The sequence below is a fragment of the Aulonocara stuartgranti genome (assembly GCF_965226115.1).
Source record: "Aulonocara stuartgranti genome assembly, chromosome: 9".
NCBI lineage: Eukaryota > Metazoa > Chordata > Actinopteri > Cichliformes > Cichlidae > Aulonocara > Aulonocara stuartgranti.
The window spans coordinates 21,423,989-21,443,565 of record NC_138960.1 but is presented as its reverse complement, the minus strand read 5'-3'; the positions used below and the strand labels follow the sequence as shown (position 1 = coordinate 21,443,565).

The following is a 19,577-nucleotide window of genomic DNA, read 5'->3' as shown; positions in this document are numbered from 1 at the left end:
ATCAAAACCAAAGCGGGGGATGTGAAACTAAAACAATGAGTTGAAAAATGCTAAAACGGTCTGCAGTTAAGTAATAAGTACAAACCATTCCTTCCACTTTACACACAGGCCTTTGATCCCATTAAAATGAAATGAAAAAGCACAGTTTTAAAGCAGTGCATCTTCAGTGCATCTTTGGATTTGAGAGAAAAACAAAACAGCACCAGCCTTGTTTTTTTAACCTTCACTGCACTTTATCAACACATTCCTGCTGCAGCTGGCTGAAGCAACGAGCAAACGCCACAGGAAAATGGCGCACATGCAAGTGAGTCCGTCAAAGAACGATGTCTGCAGCAGCTCGGGTTGCCGCAGCTAGGCTCAGCAGCTCTAACCATTAGGATCAGCAAGGTCACTCACAACACCACTAAGCATTTAAGTCCCGTTGTTGCTGTTAGCCAAGTCCACAGCGCCTCACTGCAGCGTTCGAGGAAGTAAACAATGCTTAATGGGCGCTAATGTGCTTCTTAAGTGCCTGTCTTGCATATGCTATTGTCAGAATCAATCTTTCATTGGCCGGCTGCCGATGTGCTCTAACAGCCATCCTGGAAACTGTCACTGTCTTCTCAGAAGGAAAACAGAGAAGAAGACACAGAAAAGCTGCTTCTATCTGTTTGCGAAATCCTTAAATTTCAGCTGATGACACATGTAGGACATCTAGGGCAAGCGCCGCTCATCGATACTCATTTGTAGTACACGCACACACCAGCTGCCCTCAGGGCGCCGTTATTGAAGTCTGAAAAATGCACTCGATGAAATACTCAAAATGAAAAAGTCAAGAGATGTTTGCTTCAATATGCAGGCAGCTCAGACAGGTGAGTGATTTAAGGTGGTTTCCACACAGACACGCATGCACACAAACACGCATGCAGTTGTTCCTGGTGCTGCCAAGTTTATTTATGGAGTCTAATCTCCCCGTGAGCCACACAGGATGAGAGAGAGAGCAAAAGAAAGAGAAAGAGAGAGCGCGTGGTCTGGCTCTTCCAACAACAATCATTCAGAGGATTCAAACAGGACACATTATTCAACAGAAACGTCAGGGGAAATCCACACCAGGCAGATAAGAGCCCGTCTGGTAAGGAAAAAGGTGGATAAAGTCAGCTATACTGTCCAGTCGCCATGATGGTTTTGACTGCGTAGGCGAGAGCAGAGATTGATGAACATGTATTATTCAGCTGGAACCTGTACAAACGCATAACTCAGGTGTTAGCTGCTTCATCCAACCTTTCAATCTTCACCTTTAAACTAAAGTAATCCTAATCTATCCCACTGATCCAAGTGAAGACAGCGAACGTAAGCTGTGTATGGAAAGGATTCCTCTTTCTACCCTTGCATACACCAGGCCAGCAGTAAAGGCTCTCCAAGCCATTTATTTTAATGACACTTTGAGTGCTGACAGGCTGGACTCACCAGGTTCTTCAGGAGTGCCGACAGTTCCTTGGTGAGGGAAGAGAACTTGACGAAGGCTGTTCCCAGGTCGTGGTTGTCCCGGCTGATGAAGTTGCTGCCAAACTTATCCAGAGCCTGGGCGTAATTGTCTTCATTCTGGACGTGGTCTGTTTAAAGAAGGGGATGGGGCAGTGGTCAGTTTAAATGCTATAACTTTTAATGACATCCTGAGGGGAAAAAACATCAGTGTCCTTCTTCAGGTGCACACACAGCGACCAGGTAGTGAATTATATGTTTTTTTGAATCAGTTTTAGGCTTTAAGTTCCTTAAAAGCTCTTTCTGCTTAGACATTTAATATTTAAGAAGTATAAGCTTATTTAAAAAAAAAAAAAAAAAAGGAAGTGAAACCTCTTATGTCCTGTTTTGAAACTGTTAAAAAACATCGAGAACAGAAACAAAGCCAGAAACTTTGCTTCTTGGGGCATTTTTCTCCACATCATATCAGAAAATCTTGAGATCCTTTTACATGTTTCTAAGAAAGAAGAATGAGCTTTAATGACCTCTAAAACCCACTCAGAGGAGAGCGCTCGGCTTGCATTATGAGTTCAGAAAAAGAAAAGAAAAGACAACACCTCTGATATACCGTAGTTATTGCTACAGTCGCTGACCCACTCTGTATCTAGCTGCAATCAAAAAGAGGTGTCGCACACACCATGTACCACACATTGGCTGTCAGGTATAGGAAGATGAGCCTAAGTGGATGGCAAACGACTCCGAGTGAAATCATCAACCCAGATTCCCAGTCTCCGTCCCAGAGATTTGGGCCAACTCACGCACTTGATCTCAAGTCGCAGCTCTTCACTCGACGAACAGTTCAGAATTCAATTGACGAGACATAAAAAAATAATAACACTTTATTGATAATAATAATAATAATATTATTATTATCTTCCAAATAGCAAGAGCGGAAACTTGCCCTGTCATTTCATTGAGGACATTTAACACCTGGAGGCACTTCACCCAAACCCTTCACATCCCAGTGGCCAAATCCTTGAGTGGGCAGTACTGCGACATTTTTTTTTTTTTAAAAAGCGGACCCGTTATGCCTTTACTTATTTTCTGTCCGTTTCTGATACATGCTCCGGCCCACTCATCATCACAGTGGACTGTATGTGGCCCATGATGTAAAATGAGTTTGACATCTCTGCTTTAGACTAAACAAAACGCTTGATCAGTGATTACATCGAGTCTTTTCTTATTTAACGACCAATTGCAAATTGCAACCAAATAGTTCCCAGAAGTTGAGACTGCATCACCCACAATCTTTGATTTGACTTGGACTGACTACAGTCACTCTCAGACAACTGCAAACCTTCACCAGTCTAAGCATTATCTAATTTAAAAGCACAGACAGATTCTCAACACGTTGCAGTAAATATGACTGTCTGCACCGATGATCATCTGCAACTCATCTCATACTCTGCAACTGGTTCCCAGCTAGGGCTGCCACAAACGATTATTCTGATAGTCGACTAGTCACCGATTATTTTTGCGATTAGTCGACTAATCAGATTATGCATCCATTGGACGTAAAACCTACAAGCTGTAGGTTGCACCAGCAGCATCTGCTCTTATATAACTATCATTAGTTTACAGCTTTAAGTGTTTAAGGTCTGTGCTAACTAAAAATAAAGACAAGATGGTAGTTTATTAAATTTTAATTAAACTTGCAGATTGTTTCGGTGAAGTTTAATAAACTCCTTGCTATCTAAAATATAACAGGACACTGGAGTAAATTCTGGAGCATCTCACACTTCTGATGATCAGCTGTCTGTTTGATGTTTATTCAGCTGTGTAAAAACTATAACTTTAATCTCAGCCAAACCGATTTACTCAGGAACAAATAAATACTAAAAAAAAGCCAAACAATAACATTTTAAAGTTATCTAAGTGAAGGCCGGGAGTCCGGTGTTCTCACGGCTCTAGTTAGCCTTGCCCCCGGTTAGCTATCGAGCTAGCGGGTAACAGACGTCTCCGAAAACGTCGGAGCGCTTTTGAAAATATTTGGTGTCTTGATAAACTGAGCAGATATTTGAGGTTTACACAGCTACATTCTCGCCTGAAAATATGTTAAACGTTTATTTTGTGACTCAGAAAGAATAATAAGAGTAACATTAAAACCAACTAGCTGCCGCCATTGTTGGAAACTGAGCTGGGCGCTATGAATTCTGGGACAGAGCTTCTTCTTCTTCGGGGTTTAACGGCAGCTGGCATCCTTGTACATGCAGTGCTGCCATCTTCTGTTTCAGTCCGTTATTACACTCTTAAATCCTACTACTTATTCCTGCGTCTTTTGTGATCTTACAAAGCTTCAAACGACACGTCGACTATTAAATCAGTCGTGGACGATTTTGATAGTCGACGTAATCGTGACTAGTCGACTAATCGTGGTAGCCCTATTCCCAGCTGATTGTATTATGGTTATAAGTCTATTCAAAAGAAAGGTTGCAATAAATGCCTATGGGGTTTTGCTGTTAAATAGCCACCTGATGCAACTTTGTGACTAATTATGGCGCAATCTCTGAATTAATGCTTCAGATCTGTGAGGTTCTGGCTGGACTCCAAATGTAATTAGTAAATGTGAATTTACCAAAATGTCACAGATTGCATGAAACTGCCAACTTGATCACATTAAACAGCAAACTGATAGCAGACTGACTCGGTCTTATTGCTGTCTTGGCACACCAAATTCACTATGTTGACGGCAGCTGACTACGAGGTGCCGCAGACCCGATCCCCGTCTTTGAAGGAACTGTTTCAAAGGCAGTGACATCACAGGTTCAGTGAACATAATGCAATAATTTGTGGTCATGCGATCAGTCTCAAATGTTTGAGATCATGTGACTGGAGCATGGAGGGAGAGGAGCTGAATAAACTGAGGGGCTGCACCAGAATAAGATAAATAAGCATTATTTTGATCTGAAAAGTATGCAAAGCTACTCTAATAGAGACCAAAAGAAGAATATGCAGCCTCTTGCAAACCCGGTCTCTAACATGGACTAACAAAGTTAATCAAAGCGAAGGAGGTTTGTCAGAGGACCATAAAGTTCACTTTATAGAATCAAGTTCAGCTGCTTTCAGCTTTGCACATATTTATTTCTGATGATCTGGATGTGAGTTGGAGAGCTTTGTAAATTTATAACCAAGAATGTTCTAAAGCCAAGATTTTACAGCTCAAGTTAAAGAAAGTGAGAAACAAAAAGGCTGTGGATAGAGAAAGTATTTCAGTCCAGCTTTTTTTTTTTGTTCTCAAAGGCAACACAGACACACACCTGAAACAAACAGAAGTGTAAATCTTTCCTAGGGATGTTTCCAATAAGACAAATGTGGCAGAAATACTCAGCAGATTCTGCAGTGGAAAGTTCCTTCAGCAGAGCAGCAACACAAGCAATAAAATAAGACACATGACCTTCACTCCTGAGAAACTTTGTTTTATACATTTTGACAACAGCAAGTCCTCTTTATATACAGTTACTGTCAATGGAACAAGACACGTTGTTCTCAGGGTCTGCGAGAATCCCCGAGAGCCGTCAGTCAAAGAGCAGCATCCATCTGTCACTGTCGTTAAGCTGGAGAGGAGGTGGAGGGGGACGTGTTTAGACTGTTGCCAAATCTAGAGAGGAGACCTGGCAGGGAGGTCAGGTGAGACTAGAAACCCGCAGAGCTTAGTCCCCACAGCAGCCAATTTGGACGCGCGTCACAGTGGAAACTCAAAGTTCAAACAGTCCTGAAGTTACTATTGAGGACGTTTTGTATTTTCTGTATTTTCTACAGATTTTCTGGGTATTTAAGGGGTTTAGGAGCCCAGCAGGAAAGAAGTGGGTTACAGTGGAGGGGTAGCATGAGAGGTCTTTAGATTCACCAAGCTTAGAAGTTCAAGTTCTTAATATCCTTCCACTTTCATTGTTACATTACATCGTCTGTTGAGTTTCAGGCCAAAGAGGAATCACACAAAAGGGTCAAATTGGGAGGAGTGCAAGCTCTCTGTTGTTTTCCATACAAATGTGATTTATACATGAATGAAATTGAAAATTTAAGTACACAGAAACAAGCCACCTGGAAGACTGCCATTATGCAGACTACACTTGGCGTCTCCGTCTGAGGCGACGTGACCTCGTCGTGCCTCGTATAAAACCTGAGCACCTGCTGCTGCTAGCTGTTGGAGTTGTAGAGGAAAAATTACAAAACAGCTCACAGAAAAATTGAAACGACCTCGAGGATTTAAATAAAATCCTAGCAAAACCAAAGGTAAGACAGAACACAAAATATTATATGTATCTTCATTAATTTTGGTAATTTTATACTAAGCACTGTTGCTTCTGATTGGTAAAGAGCGTCTTTGGAGGTGTTTTGATGCACGCTCAAAAATCCAGGTTCGTTTGGTCGTTGCATTTTCAGAGGGAGAAATATTTCATCACTCATCTATCTGCCTGCAGGTTCCTCTAACCTCATACTGTTGCTTAATGACCAGAAGTAGCTGTCTAACAATGGGCTACAAACTCAGACTTTTATGACCAAGATTGAAGAAGTTACTTGGATGACGTGACAAAAAGTTTCTACCACGGAAAACACTGAATCCAGATGAGCTACATCAACTTTCTGGGATGTGTCTTTAAAGCCAGCATCATTTAAAAAAAATCTTTTAATACATTAATATATTGTTGCTGTAGCTTCATAGTGTGCACCCATCTTCATGCCTGAACCTCCATTTGCGTGTATGCACCCATTTCACATTCTTATGGCAAAATATTAAGAAATGAGGCGTGGCTCAAGACTTTTGCACAGTCCTGTATAAACAATTTTCATATCAATTTAATCCAGGCCAAGCAAGACTGAAACACAAAGTCAAAATAAGATAAATAGCAAAAAAATAAAACAACCTTAACATTTTTAAATGGGTTAGATTAAAAATATAAACAACAGGAAAACATTTATAAGGACGAAGGTATATCGCATTTATTTAAAATAAGATCGGGACAAAGTGAGATGGAGGTTCTCGCTCAGGCTTAGGGGCCCTGACAGTCGACGTTTGGTCATCTTTTGGTTTTGTTTTGATATTTTTTTTAAAATCCTCATATCACAGTAGCAGGACTGTTAGATCTGTAAGATCTATGACACATATTCTAAAATAATACAAGTTTTCGATCATCGTTTTCAATCATTTTTATGCAAAAAAAGAAAGAAAAAAAGGGGAAGGTTAGGATTAGTCTCAAGGCTTCTGCTGTAAATCTTGCTACTCCTACTTTGTTGCCAGGGTTCAATGCCAAACATGACAACACAGTGATAAGATGTAGGAAATCCCAGATGATGTTTAAAACATACATTTCTATATACAACTTTGCATTATTCTCACTACACCAGTGATTCAGCTACTGCAAAAATGATGAAAAGCTTTTGGAGAAGTTGACTTCGGTTAAAGAAAAATCTCAGTTTGTGTGGCCTCGGGGTAAACTGATCAAACAGTTGCCACCACAGCACTGCTGGCACACTGCTGGGACTGATATCACAATTTTTAAATATATTTTAACTGAGCAAACCATCAGAGCGACGTCCAAGTCTCTGTTTTGCAATCACTTTAACCCTTTAAAGCCTCAATTATGAAATTATTGGCATTTCTGTGCATTATCTGATAGTATACATCAGCTTTCTCATGGGAAAATAGATAAATAAATCACACCAATGATGCAGAGGTCTCAAAAACTCGTGTATCACATATGAAACACTAACAGGATTAAGGCCTTTATCTTACTTTAACTCGGATGAAACTAAAAACTTGCGTAATAGCTGGCTTCAAGTTAACCCAGCTGTTTCTCCAAAAGAGCCACAATGAGACAAAGGTAAACAGACTCTTTTCTGAGGAGAAAAAATAAACTTTTTTTGTGGGTCAAGCATCACAAACTGTCATTTTACAGGGAGGAGGCTCTCGCAAGCGTTCAGTGGAAAATTACTGAGGATCCATGTCACAGCAACACACTAAACAAACTCAGGTGTTGGTTTCTGGGACTGCCCGATACATGGAACAAACACCATCTGTCCAACACAAGGCTGCATTCCAGACACGCACACACACAAAAAAGCAGCAACCCTCATTCTTATTAAAGATATTTAACAAATCCTGGGCTCTGGGGATTTGACTTTCAGGAAAGGGCTACAAGGCTGTATCCAAACATTAATCAAAGCACAGCAAAGCCTGACAGATTTAGAAACAGACTCTCACCTTGACCTGAATTGTAGATGGCCTTCACTGACTTCTTCACCTTCTGCAGGGAGGTTCGGTCCTGGTCCAGCGCCTGAGGAAGAGATGATGCTTTTTAACACCTTTGAAGTGGTTTCATGCCTTTAAAGGTGACTGTGAACATTCATATCAGAAAACAGCAAAGATACTTTGCAACCTTTAAATATTTGTTTTAATGGTAGACCAAACCTGAAGAGGTTACGGCATAAGAACAACAAATATTTGCTCAATAATAGAGCTGAAGTGCTCATTCATAATGAACGAGGCATCAATCATCATTTCAAGCAGAACTTTTGTGCAATTACTGGTTGTTTATTATTACAAATTATTCACACGAAAATGAGGCTGACCTGCCGTTACTGCACGCTATACATCTCACTTTCTTGCAGTTTCACAGATTAATGTTTAGCGCTTTGCAAACAAAGCACCAGGGATTTAAAATAATGACCAGTATTAATAATAAAAACACATGCATCTTCCACCGGTGGTTACATGTACAGAAGTACTACAAAAGCCATTCAATGCAAAATCCACAAGCGTGACCCCTGAGCTGATTTACCGTCACCCCCCCCCCCCAAAAAAAATATAGCTTCACACAAGGAAAATTCATCATCATAAACATCATCCACATGCAAGAAAATCTCACCATGAGGCCGTATTGCTCAGCTCATTCCCTGCCAGAGAAAACAACAACTACATCTGAAGTCACATCACATTCGAACACACCCCATAACTCACATTTCCCCGTTAGAAATCCCAGCACTGACTGACATAATCCTGTGCACCGCTTAAAGATAAAGACTAAAGTCAATTACATCAGTGAATAAGTGAAATGTTAGATTTTGACGCCCTCTTAGCTCAGAATTTAATTATAAACGTTCACATTTTTATTGCTTTTTTCCCCATCCTATCTTGTTAAATCTTTTCTCAGTTGGTTAAAAAAACAAAACAAAAAAACAAAACACCCACGAACATCTGGGTTTTGCCTTCAGTGGGAAAGGGTAAAATCAGCATTTATTCACTCACAGGTCAACTGACTCTGCAAAGCTTGGCAACCCAGCCTTCATAATGTGTGGTCACTGTTGTTTGAAGCAGGCGGGGATACAGAAATCCCAGCTTTTCCAAATTCTTATACCAGTACCGTTAGAGATGGCACAATACGACTTTTTTATGTCCGATACCGACACCAATATCATAAATTTGGATATCGGCCGATACCGATATGTAGAGCTGGGCGATATGAGATTTTTTCATATCACGATATGTTTTTTTCATTTCAGGCGATAACGATATATATCACGATATAAGCCAAATAACTATATTTGTAAGATTTAAATGTGCCGTTGCTCACAAGTAAAATGTGAAATAATCAGCAGCTTGTTTTTATTTAAATATTTATTTCCCATAATAAGTTCAACAGGGTAGATGTACTTAAGGAACATGAGACTTTTTCAGATAAATAAAGGCAAATATTGCAAACTACACAAAAGGCAGCCACTAAAGCGTTTAAGTTTCAAAATAGAACAAACGAAACAGACTAAATTGTCAATTCCACTTAGAAACAAAATATTAATTCTAAAAATAAATCTTAGTTTGTTTTACAGAAGAACAGACAAAACTGACTAACTTTTGTCAATATCAAATAAACTGAGAACTAAAAGGAAATTCTCAATCTCTCCTTGTTGTATAGCTGAGCTTTTCAAACAGTTTTAACAGTTACTTTAGTCTGACAAAAGCTGAATGACGAATTAGCGCTTCCAGTCAGAGACTGAGGCTACGTCCACACGTACACGGGTATTTTTGAAAACGGAGATTTTCCGTTTTCGTTTTAAAAAATAATCCCGTCCACACATAAAGGCAGAAATGAAGGAAAACGCTGCTATGAACATGCCAAAGCAGCAGGTGGCGCTAGATTCCTAACCGTGCAGAAATGTTGGCCAATCAGAAGTCTAGAAGCCTCGGTGGGGAAAAAGTAAACAAAGCTGGGGCATAGAAGCAGAACCGAGTCGTATGTGTGGAGGGACAGTAACTGTGTGTATATGTAAGCATTTAAACACTGCAGAGAGTAGAATTAACAGTAACAGTATTGTAGAAATTCATTTCACCGAAACAATAACGTGGCGCACAGTGTGACGCATGCACCAGTTTATTGTATTTCCAGACTTGCTTTCGGCACAATTTACAGTGCATGCTACTCTATTTTTTGTCAGACTTGAAATAGCCGAAATACCTTCACACTACGGAACTTCTATGGCTCTTCCGTTTGACAATCTCTCCGGCGTTGGAACCATCATCTGTTTTCTCTTCGGTCACGCTCGGTTGATTTTTCTAGTCGGCACACTCATTTCCTCCATTACGCGCTGGCTCCATTACCCGCTGGCTGCTTCCCAAACAAACACACGTGCGGCTTGGCACTTGTGCTGTACGTAACAAGTCATGCGACGTGACGCTGCGGCTGTGATTGGTTCGGCTCTGCGCTACTTAATTTGGATTGGCTGACCTTTTTTTTTTTTTTTTTTTTTTTAAGAGGACAAGAGCGGCAAGGTCTATCGCGATAGCTTAATTTCTCTATCGAGTAAAAGTTATATCGCGATACATATCGTTATCGTTCTATCGCCCAGCTCTACCGATATGAATCCGATATAGTGTGTTTTTAATAAATAAAACTGTTTTTTTAATATCTTGCTGCATTTTGTATAAGTTCATACTCAAGTTAAAAAAACAAAACAAAACAAAAAAAACTAAAGCTATTCTGTTATACCTGTATGCAAAAAATACACTGCACCCAAAATATTTCATAGTTCAGCAACACTGATCAGTCTAATAAACTTAGACCTACTCCATCCTCCCTATTCTGGTATTTTAAAGAGTAAGCAACCTAACTAATAGGGTTGCAAACTTCCAGCAAAAATAAATAAATAAATAAATAAATAAGGAACCCCCCCACCACCTCATGATGCTTAATCGACGTAATCAACTTTAATTTGATGCAGTGTGAAAAAAAATGCACAGAAATAAATTATTTTTCAAGAATAATTAAATAGATTCAACATCTTTCTTCAACAGAACTGCAGACTGCACAGATGGTATCTTCCCAAAGGAAAAAGTAGTATAGCTTACTAGGGTATATCAGACTTAATAGTTACTATATACAGTAATGGACTTCTATGCATTTTACATCAGATTAAAACTTTGGGTGTAAGATTCGGATAATTATTTATTAAAAGCTCGACATTTTAAATTAGAATAAGAAAGAAAAGTATGTCTTTGTGCCCCCTTTTCCATGTTCATGCCCTATCGGCCCCCCTGGCTAAACTTTGCTAGACCCGGCCCTGCACAGTTACCAGCCGATATTACGTATCGATACCGATATGTAATATCTGATCGGTCCATCTCTAGTACCGATCAGATTGTTGCTACTTCGGCTGCTCTGTTATTCACACTGGGTCGCCACAGCAGGTAGCAGGTGTTTGATTTGGCTGATTTTTTTAATGCTAGATCGCCTTCCTGACGTAACCCTGAAGAGGTTTGTCTCTTCTCCCAGGATCGAACCAGGAATCTCTCTTTCCTTTCAGTGTGTTAACCACTACAATGTCCAATACCCACGGGAAGTAATTTCTTTACATTCAGAACAACTTGAACACAACTTAAAGATTGATTTTTCAAGTCTTGTCCAGATGCGCAGTGATCGCCTCACAGTTTTATGTTTTATTTTAGGAGACCGTACTGTTTAAATCAGGCCTCATGTTACACAAGCCTAGAGACTGGCCGGCTACCGCCTGGTAACCATTTGTCGCTAGGAAAAAACATCCCCCCAACCAGTTAGGTTTTGTTTACTGGAGGGTACAGGCTGAGGCTAAGTTTAAAAAAAGAAATAAAATAAATAATAATAATAATAATAATAATAATAATAACAAATCACCTAGTGCAGCTTTTATTTTGAAGGTGAACAGTTTTTCTCCAGTTTCTTTTGCACTTGGCACTTCATCATGTTTGCAGACAAGTCTGCATTGTTCATGCGAACTGGGGGAGACCACTTGCAATCTGCTAGGAACCAAAGCAATCACAAGTTTTTTTACTGCCTTTGCTAACAATGCGCCAACTGGTCAGGGAATACAGGTTTTACCCTAGCAACCAGTGGTTTCTAAGGGGTTGCCAGCCAATCTCTAGGCCTGAGGTCTTACATGTAAAACAATGCACTCATAGTCTCTCTTTCAGAGTGACCATTACAGCATATTAATTTCACACTGGTATCAGATTGGTAGTCCGTATCCAAAAAAGTTGGTGCTGTTTACCAACTTTCTTCCCCTGCATGACATTATGACACACCAGAAAAACAATCATAAATCTGCTGTTTGCCTTTATTACATAACTAAAGAATGGCAATGCTGCAGCATGAAGTAGATCAATATAATAACTAAATGCATGAGGAAAACAGCTACGCAAGACCATTTCCAACCTGCCACACCTACTCAAAATGATCTAACCAAGAATAAAAAGGGAGTGAATGAACAATGATGACCTCACACCCAATAAAAACAGTGAATTCTCATTAAAGTGTTTTTTGTTTTGTTTTTTATTTGACAGTAGGGCTGCCACGATTTGTCGACTAGTCACGATTACGTCGACTATCAAAATCGTCGACGACTGATTTAATAGTCGACGTGTCGTTTGAAGCTTTGTAAGATCGCAAAAGACGCAGGAATAATAGCAGGATTTAAGAGTGTAATAACAGACTGAAACAGAAGATGGCAGCACTGCATGTACAAGGATGCCAGCTGCCGTTAAACCCCGAAGAAGAAGAAGCAGCCGTGTCCCAGAATTCATAGCGCGGCCCAGCTTAGTTTCCAACAATGGCGGTAGCTAGTTAGTTTTAATATTACTCTTATTATTCTTTCTGGGTCACAAAATAAACGTTTAACATATTTTCAGGCGAGAATGTAGCTGTGTAAACCTCAAATATCGGCTCAGTTTATCAGGACACCACATATTTTCAAAAGCGCTCCGACGTTTTCGGAGACGTCTGTTACCCACTAGCTCGATAGCTAGCCGGGGGCTAGGTCACTAGCGCCGTGAGAACACCGGACTCCCGGCAAATTGTTTTCAAACCCACCGCCATCTTTCGCGACTCAGGTTAAATATATATGAGTCACTTAGATAAATTAAAAATGTTGTTGTTTGGCTTTTTTTTTTTTTTTTTTAGTATTTTATTTGTTCCTGAGTAAATCGGTTTGGCTGAGATTAAAGTTATAGTTTTTACACAGCTGAATAAACGTCAAGCAGACAGCTGATTATCAGAAGTGTGAGATGCTGGAGAATATACTCCGGTGTCCTGTTATATTTTAGATAGCAAGGAGTTTATTAAACTTCACCGAAACAATCTGCAAATTTCATTAAAATTGAATAAACTATCATCTTGTCTTTATTTTTAGTTAGCACCTTAAAAGCTTAAAGCTGTAAGCTAATGATAGTTATATAAGAGCAGATGCTGCTGGTGCAATAAGCTGTAGTTTTACGTCCAGTGGATGATGATCTGATTAGTCGACTAATCGCATAAATAATCGGTGACTAGTCGACTATCAAAATAATCGTTTGTGGCAGCCCTATTTGACAGCATATCTCATTCTGGACAACGTGTTTAATCGAGTGATAATTCCCTGGAATATTCTAACATAGCACCTTCTCTGTAATTGTTGTTTACCTGTCGTATTTCCCGGGTGACTAATTAGAAGATAGCTTAATAAAAAGGAAAGGTAGATGTTTACTTTTAATACAAGAGATTAGTGCTGCACACGTGGAAAAAGCAGGCACAACAACGCTGAGGTCAAGCATTTATCCCTCTAGTGAGCTAAACAAACTGGATGTGTTGCAAAAACAGCAGCATGAAAATCACCTGTGACACCCTGAAAACCATCTGCCTGTGTGACATCTATTATCGGCTCATTTGCTGCAGGAGAAGCAGAGATAACTGGAAAAACATGCGACGTTCAGGAAAAGTGGACACGCGAGGAACACAAATGCACGTCTGTGCTACCTGCCTCTGCTGAATGATTTAAATTGTAAGCCTGCATTGATCGCTTTTAGAATAATGCATTCTGACGGCACAAGCATTTCCCATCCACCCATTTTAACCGCGGGGAATAAAACCATAAATCTGCCACGTTTTCTCAAAATAGACAATAAAACCCAAGCAAAAAGCTCTATTGCATCAAGGTCACTCAGTTAAAAGCAGAAGCACGTGCACATACACGTATAAACACACACACACCAGTTGGCTAATTAAATTTCACAACATAATTAAGCTGTCCTTGGCCTCCCTTGGACAGTTTTACATGGCTTTTCCCCAATTATGGCAGCAGTAGCTTGTTGCCGCAGGGCCCTTTTTGCCAGGGCTGAGCCCTTTGAACCCTCTGCACATGGGAACAGTCTCTGCAGCCACATACCTCCCCACACAGCCTCATTACTTAGCCCCGTGTCTGTTTGGCTAAACAGCGGTCCAAACAGGCCAGTACAAAATTTAATAAACCTCTAATCTCTCCAACAATGCCTTCGTATATGATATTATCCTGATAATTACTATGATAAAAGTCTTCAAAGAGTATGAAGACATACTTCAATGATGACACAAACATTAGGTTACATATCTTGTAACCCCTGTTCTCTGATAACAACATGTGTGCTGAGTGACTGCCTAGCCTCAAAAAGCACAGTGGGGCTGTCTTATTCAAGTTACAGCTGAGTGATTGCAGAACTGCAGATTGTATCATATTATCATGCAAATCTGTGTGCATGCATGTGTGCAGCTTCATGGTTAAATCTCCCAGAGACCGTAGCAGGAACTACCACAAAAGTGGTTTTGAGGACTTTGTCAAGTGTTTATACATCTACCTATAGAGCGTATTATCAGAGAAAAGGTTGCATTATACAATGTTTGCTGTCAGGGTACTCGCTGCATAAGCTACTTTCACTTGTGCTCATTTCCTTTCTTTCTTCACACCATCAAACACCACCTGTCACCTATTTGTTCTGGTTAAACAACTGAGAGCTTCATCTAAGAAGGTGTTTATTAGTATATAGGCACAGATTTCTGACATTTCATTTTGCAGGAACATACAAGTATAACGGTTTTCGGGACAGTTTTATTAACAGAAAGAAGTAAGCTGTTGATAAACCTGATCGCTGGTCATGGATAAGCGGATAATTTATTACAGAAGTCATTATAAGTGTCTCACAGTCATAACCTCCTCCCCTACTTAGCATTTTTAAATTGTGTCAATAAGTACTCATGGATCCAGCCTTTGATGTTTTAGTTTATCGTGTTCTGTTCACCAAAGTAAACAGAAGAAATACAGCAATCATGCCATACAGTAAAACTCCAGGAATGGGCTCCTGCATGTATCCGAGAGTCATGCAGGCAAACTGCTTGATGCTACAAAGAGTTCTCCATGAAACCACCCTAAGAGGTACTTTCAGCTGCTGGCTTTTGACTCAAACATGTCTCTGCAGTGACCGACACACAACCAGTTAACACCTTTGCACACCATCCTTTACATGTTACTCTGCTGTTAGTCCTTGGCAACCATCCGAGTTGATCAAAGTTATAACACAGAGCTGCAGTGAAACAGTTTCTCATGCTAGTTCTTTATCTTTGATGCTGTTTTACACTGTTACGCCCATCCCTGTTCCGGCGCACTTTTCCGGCGTTTGCATTGGTCACATAGGCTCTGTGCAAGCAAATAGACATAAACGCTGTAACCAAAGAATGAGTATTAGCTTAAGAATCCGTAAGAGTCAGGCTCATCTCCTCTCCTGCTCTCCAACAGCTGATCTTTCACATGTTGGGTGAATGTGCTAACCACTACACCGTGGAGCCCCTTGTCCATGCAGCCACCAACATAGAGTAGTGTGATAGGTTAGCAAAACACTTGTTTTTTGTCTTGACTGGGTTTAAAAATCAATCCATTTTCTGTTCACTGAGTCTACAGATAGCAGCAAAGCAGTTTAGCATAGCAGAAAAACTCAAAAGACCAGGATATAACCATTTACCTCTCTTCAGATAAGAGAGGTATCAAATATTTTAATCAAACCACAGATAAGAACAAGTGAAGTTTCATTAACCGGAAATGCTATAAGTTTGCAACATCAACCTTTCTTAGAGAATCACTTTGTGTCTTTTTCTCCTCTTTAACAGCCAAAACTTTACATTCACCACATTCAGCTTTCATTATTGTGCATTTACCATTTTTCTGCTGACATCTCCTCCTTTGATTTATATAAAAGTTTACCTCTATTTCAATAAAATGTAAACAGAATCTAGTCTATTCCACTATGAAAACATATGAATCTGAATTCGAGTTATCAAACAGATCTTTCAAAATTAGAGCAGAACTATTGCTTTGTGTCTTATACATGCTGTAAAGGGGAATTATTCATTTTTTTTCTAACTGTGCCGACTCCATGTAAGCGATTAGACAACAGATTAGGTCCCCGTAACAGCTGACACGTTCGCTAACAAGCCGCGTTTCCTCTCAAATCGCCTCTCTGCAACATGCCAAACCCCACCCTCGTCGCTCGGATTCGGTCAGTAGATCTGTGATTACTCAGAGGCTATGGTGCAGTGTGCGCTGATTAGGATGAAGACACTAAACAGAGGCTGATAAGGCGGATGACCTATGTGGTGCTCATGTTGAGAGCAGCTGGCACCGCCACCTAAAGGGTCACCCATAATCTATTCAGTGTGTTTTCTTAATTAAATGTTCAGTTTAAACATGAGGAAGAAAAAAAAAACACAATGGTTCTTCAAGTATGACGATGCCAAAACATCTGCAGCTGCTCATCTCTCCACCCATACACAAAGTGATGCATGTTGATGAAGTGTTTAATGAGAAAATGAAGCACAGAAAAGAGATGATCCATCCTGAAGATTCCAGCAGGAGTGTCGGGACGTTTTTATGGGAGGTTTGTGAGATATGGAGTCAAATAAGTCAAGAGTTTACTTAAGAGAGATGAAGAAGGGAGATAACACTTGAAAGGAGATTTTTTTTAACCAGCAGCAACACAGAGTTTAAAAGTTCATAAAATGCCCAATTAAAGAAATTCAGACACTTCAGTGACAATTTCAGTCTTTTACGTTTCAACCCTTTGTTGGCCAGTAAACTCAAACTCCTGCAGCATCTCTATGAAAGAGTCACGTACTTGCTTTATGTATAAAAAGAAAGAATGAGCCAATCTCACTTGCAAAAATTATGCAATTGTTTTCTTTCTAAGGACAGAAAAAAAAACAAAGATATTTAATTTGATATCAATCATCAAGATCATGACTCAGTAAGCAATCGATTTACTGTTTAGTTGATACTCTGTAAAAATGTTCATACTTGAGAGCTGAAGGTTTGTAACCTTTAGGCATTTTTCCTTAAGCAAAAAAACGACCCAACCATTAGTTAGTGGATATAAAGTTAGTTAGTTAGTTACAGATAAATTCCCCAACTGTAAATATAAAAGATAAATGGGGTAAGTGATGTCATGAATCGTTTAGCCACTTTTAATAGTTATAACTCAAGACAGTTATAACTCTAGACAGTTATAGACTCTATCAATCATATGTGAGTAAAAGACTACCTAGACTACCTTCAGTAACCTGCTTGAAGACATTACTTCTTCAACCAAAAATTTTGAAGCCTCACACTAAAAAACAAGAAGGTACGAGCACAAATCCTCCTATACTGATATATACAAGATGTGATGACGATGTCCTGTAGTTTGGTCATTCTTTGAAACCCACACATATAGATGCTTGAAATGGACTCCTTGGTCACACAATTATTTATAGACACACTTTTCAATTCTTTTACCGACACAAAAGGAATCATTTTAGTACATAAAATTAATTAACAAGTGAAAGTGAAACCAAAACTACTCAAAAACAAAAGCAAAACTAAGTCGGAAACACAGTGCCTCCCAAAGGGGCAAGAAACCTATCGGTCACTCGACAATATCCACCACACCTTACAGTGGTGTAGGTTCATATTAAACATGGCCAGAGACCTTGTACAGTGGGGCAAAAAAGTATTTAGTCAGCCACCGATTGTGCAAGTTCCCCCACTTAAAATGATGACAGAGGTCAGTAATTTGCACCAGAGGTACACTTCAACTGTGAGAGACAGAATGTGAAAAAAAAAATCCATGAATTCACATGGTAGGATTTGTAAAGAATTTATTCGTAAATCAGGGTGGAAAATAAGTATTTGGTCACCTCAAACAAGGAAAATCTCTGGCTCTCACAGACCTGTAACGTCTTCTGTAAGAAGCTTTTCTGTCCCCCACTCGTTACCTGTATGAATGGCACCTGTTTGAACTCATCATCTGTATAAAAGACACCTGTCCACAGCCTCAAACAGTCAGACTCCAAACTCCGCCATGGCCAAGACCAAAGAGCTTTCGAAGGACACCAGGAAAAGTATTGTAGACCTGCACCAGACTGGGAAGAGTGAATCTACAATAGGCAAGCAGCTTGGTGTGAAAAAAATCAACTGTGGGAGTAATCATCAGAAAATGGAAGACATACAAGACCACTGATAATCTCCCTCGATCTGGGGCTCCACGCAAGATCTCATCCCGTGGGGTCAAAATGATCATGAGAACGGTGAGCAAAGATCCCAGAACCACACGGGGGGACCTGGTGAATGACCTGCAGAGAGCTGGGACCAAAGTAACAAAGGTCACCATCAGTAACACACTACAACGGCAGGGAATCAAATCCCGCAGTGCCAGACGTGTTCCGCTGCTGAAGCCAGTGCATGTCCAGGCCCGTCTGAAGTTTGCCAGAGAGCACATGGATGATACGGCAGAGGATTGGGAGAATGTCATGTGGTCAGATGAAACCAAAGTAGAACTTTTTGGTATAAACTCCACTCGTCGTGTTTGGAGGAAGAAGAATACTGAGTTGCATCCCAAGAACACCATACCTACTGTGAAGCATGGGGGTGGAAACATCATGCTATGGGGCTGTTTTTCTGCCAAGGGGACAGGACGACTGATCCGTGTTAAGGACAGAATGAATGGGGCCATGTATCGTGAGATTTCGAGCCAAAACCTCCTTCCATCAGTGAGAACTTTGAAGATGAAACGAGGCTGGGTCTTCCAACATGACAATGATCCAAAACACACCGCCCGGGCAACAAAGGAGTGGCTCCGTAAGAAGCATTTGAAAGTCCTGGAGTGGCCTGGCCAGTCTCCAGACCTCAACCCCATAGAAAATCTGTGGCGGGAGTTGAAAGTCCGTGTTGCTCGGCGACAGCCCCAAAACATCACTGCTCTCGAGAAGATCTGCATGGAGGAATGGGCCAAAATACCAGCTACTGTGTGTGCAAACCTGGTAAAGACCTATAGTAAACGTTTGACCTCTGTTATTGCCAACAAAGGTTATGTTACAAAGTATTGAGTTGTATTTTTGTTATTGACCAAATACTTATTTTCCACCCTGATTTACGAATAAATTCTTTACAAATCCTACCATGTGGATTCATGGATTTTTTTTTCACATTCTGTCTCTCACAGTTGAAGTGTACCTCTGGTGCAAATTACTGACCTCTGTCATCATTTTAGGTGGGGGAACTTGCACAATCGGTGGCTGACTAAATACTTTTTTGCCCCACTGTATATGCAATTCAGCTCCGTTTAGCCTGCTTTACACCTACTTTCGGGCAGTTTCTTCCCCCATTCTTGGCTCTTTTATATCATACAGCTCAGACACACAGCTGCGGTCGTGAATGCAGACGACCCACCCACCTGCTGCCCAAACCTTTTGTTTGCAAGGGGGCAGCCAGTGAGAAGAACACCGAGTTGAAAGGAGCAGGAA

General features: G+C 40.3%; 1 protein-coding gene across 4 annotated transcripts in view; it reads right to left on the bottom strand.

Moving 5' to 3' along the window:
- Positions 1–19,577, bottom strand: part of asap1b (ArfGAP with SH3 domain, ankyrin repeat and PH domain 1b) — an 84,651-nt gene that overhangs the window by 45,549 nt on the left and 19,525 nt on the right. For 3 of the 4 annotated variants that reach the window (XM_082546875.1, XM_082546873.1, XM_082546872.1), the window contains exons 2-3: positions 7,703–7,775; positions 1,447–1,592 (exon numbers count right to left, since the gene is read on the bottom strand). In XM_082546875.1, the coding sequence (XP_082403001.1) occupies positions 1,447–1,592; positions 7,703–7,775 (219 nt within the window). Of the gene's footprint in view, positions 1–1,446; positions 1,593–3,610; positions 3,657–7,702; positions 7,776–19,577 lie in introns of those variants that run through there. The other variant, XM_082546874.1, reaches the window with a different exon arrangement.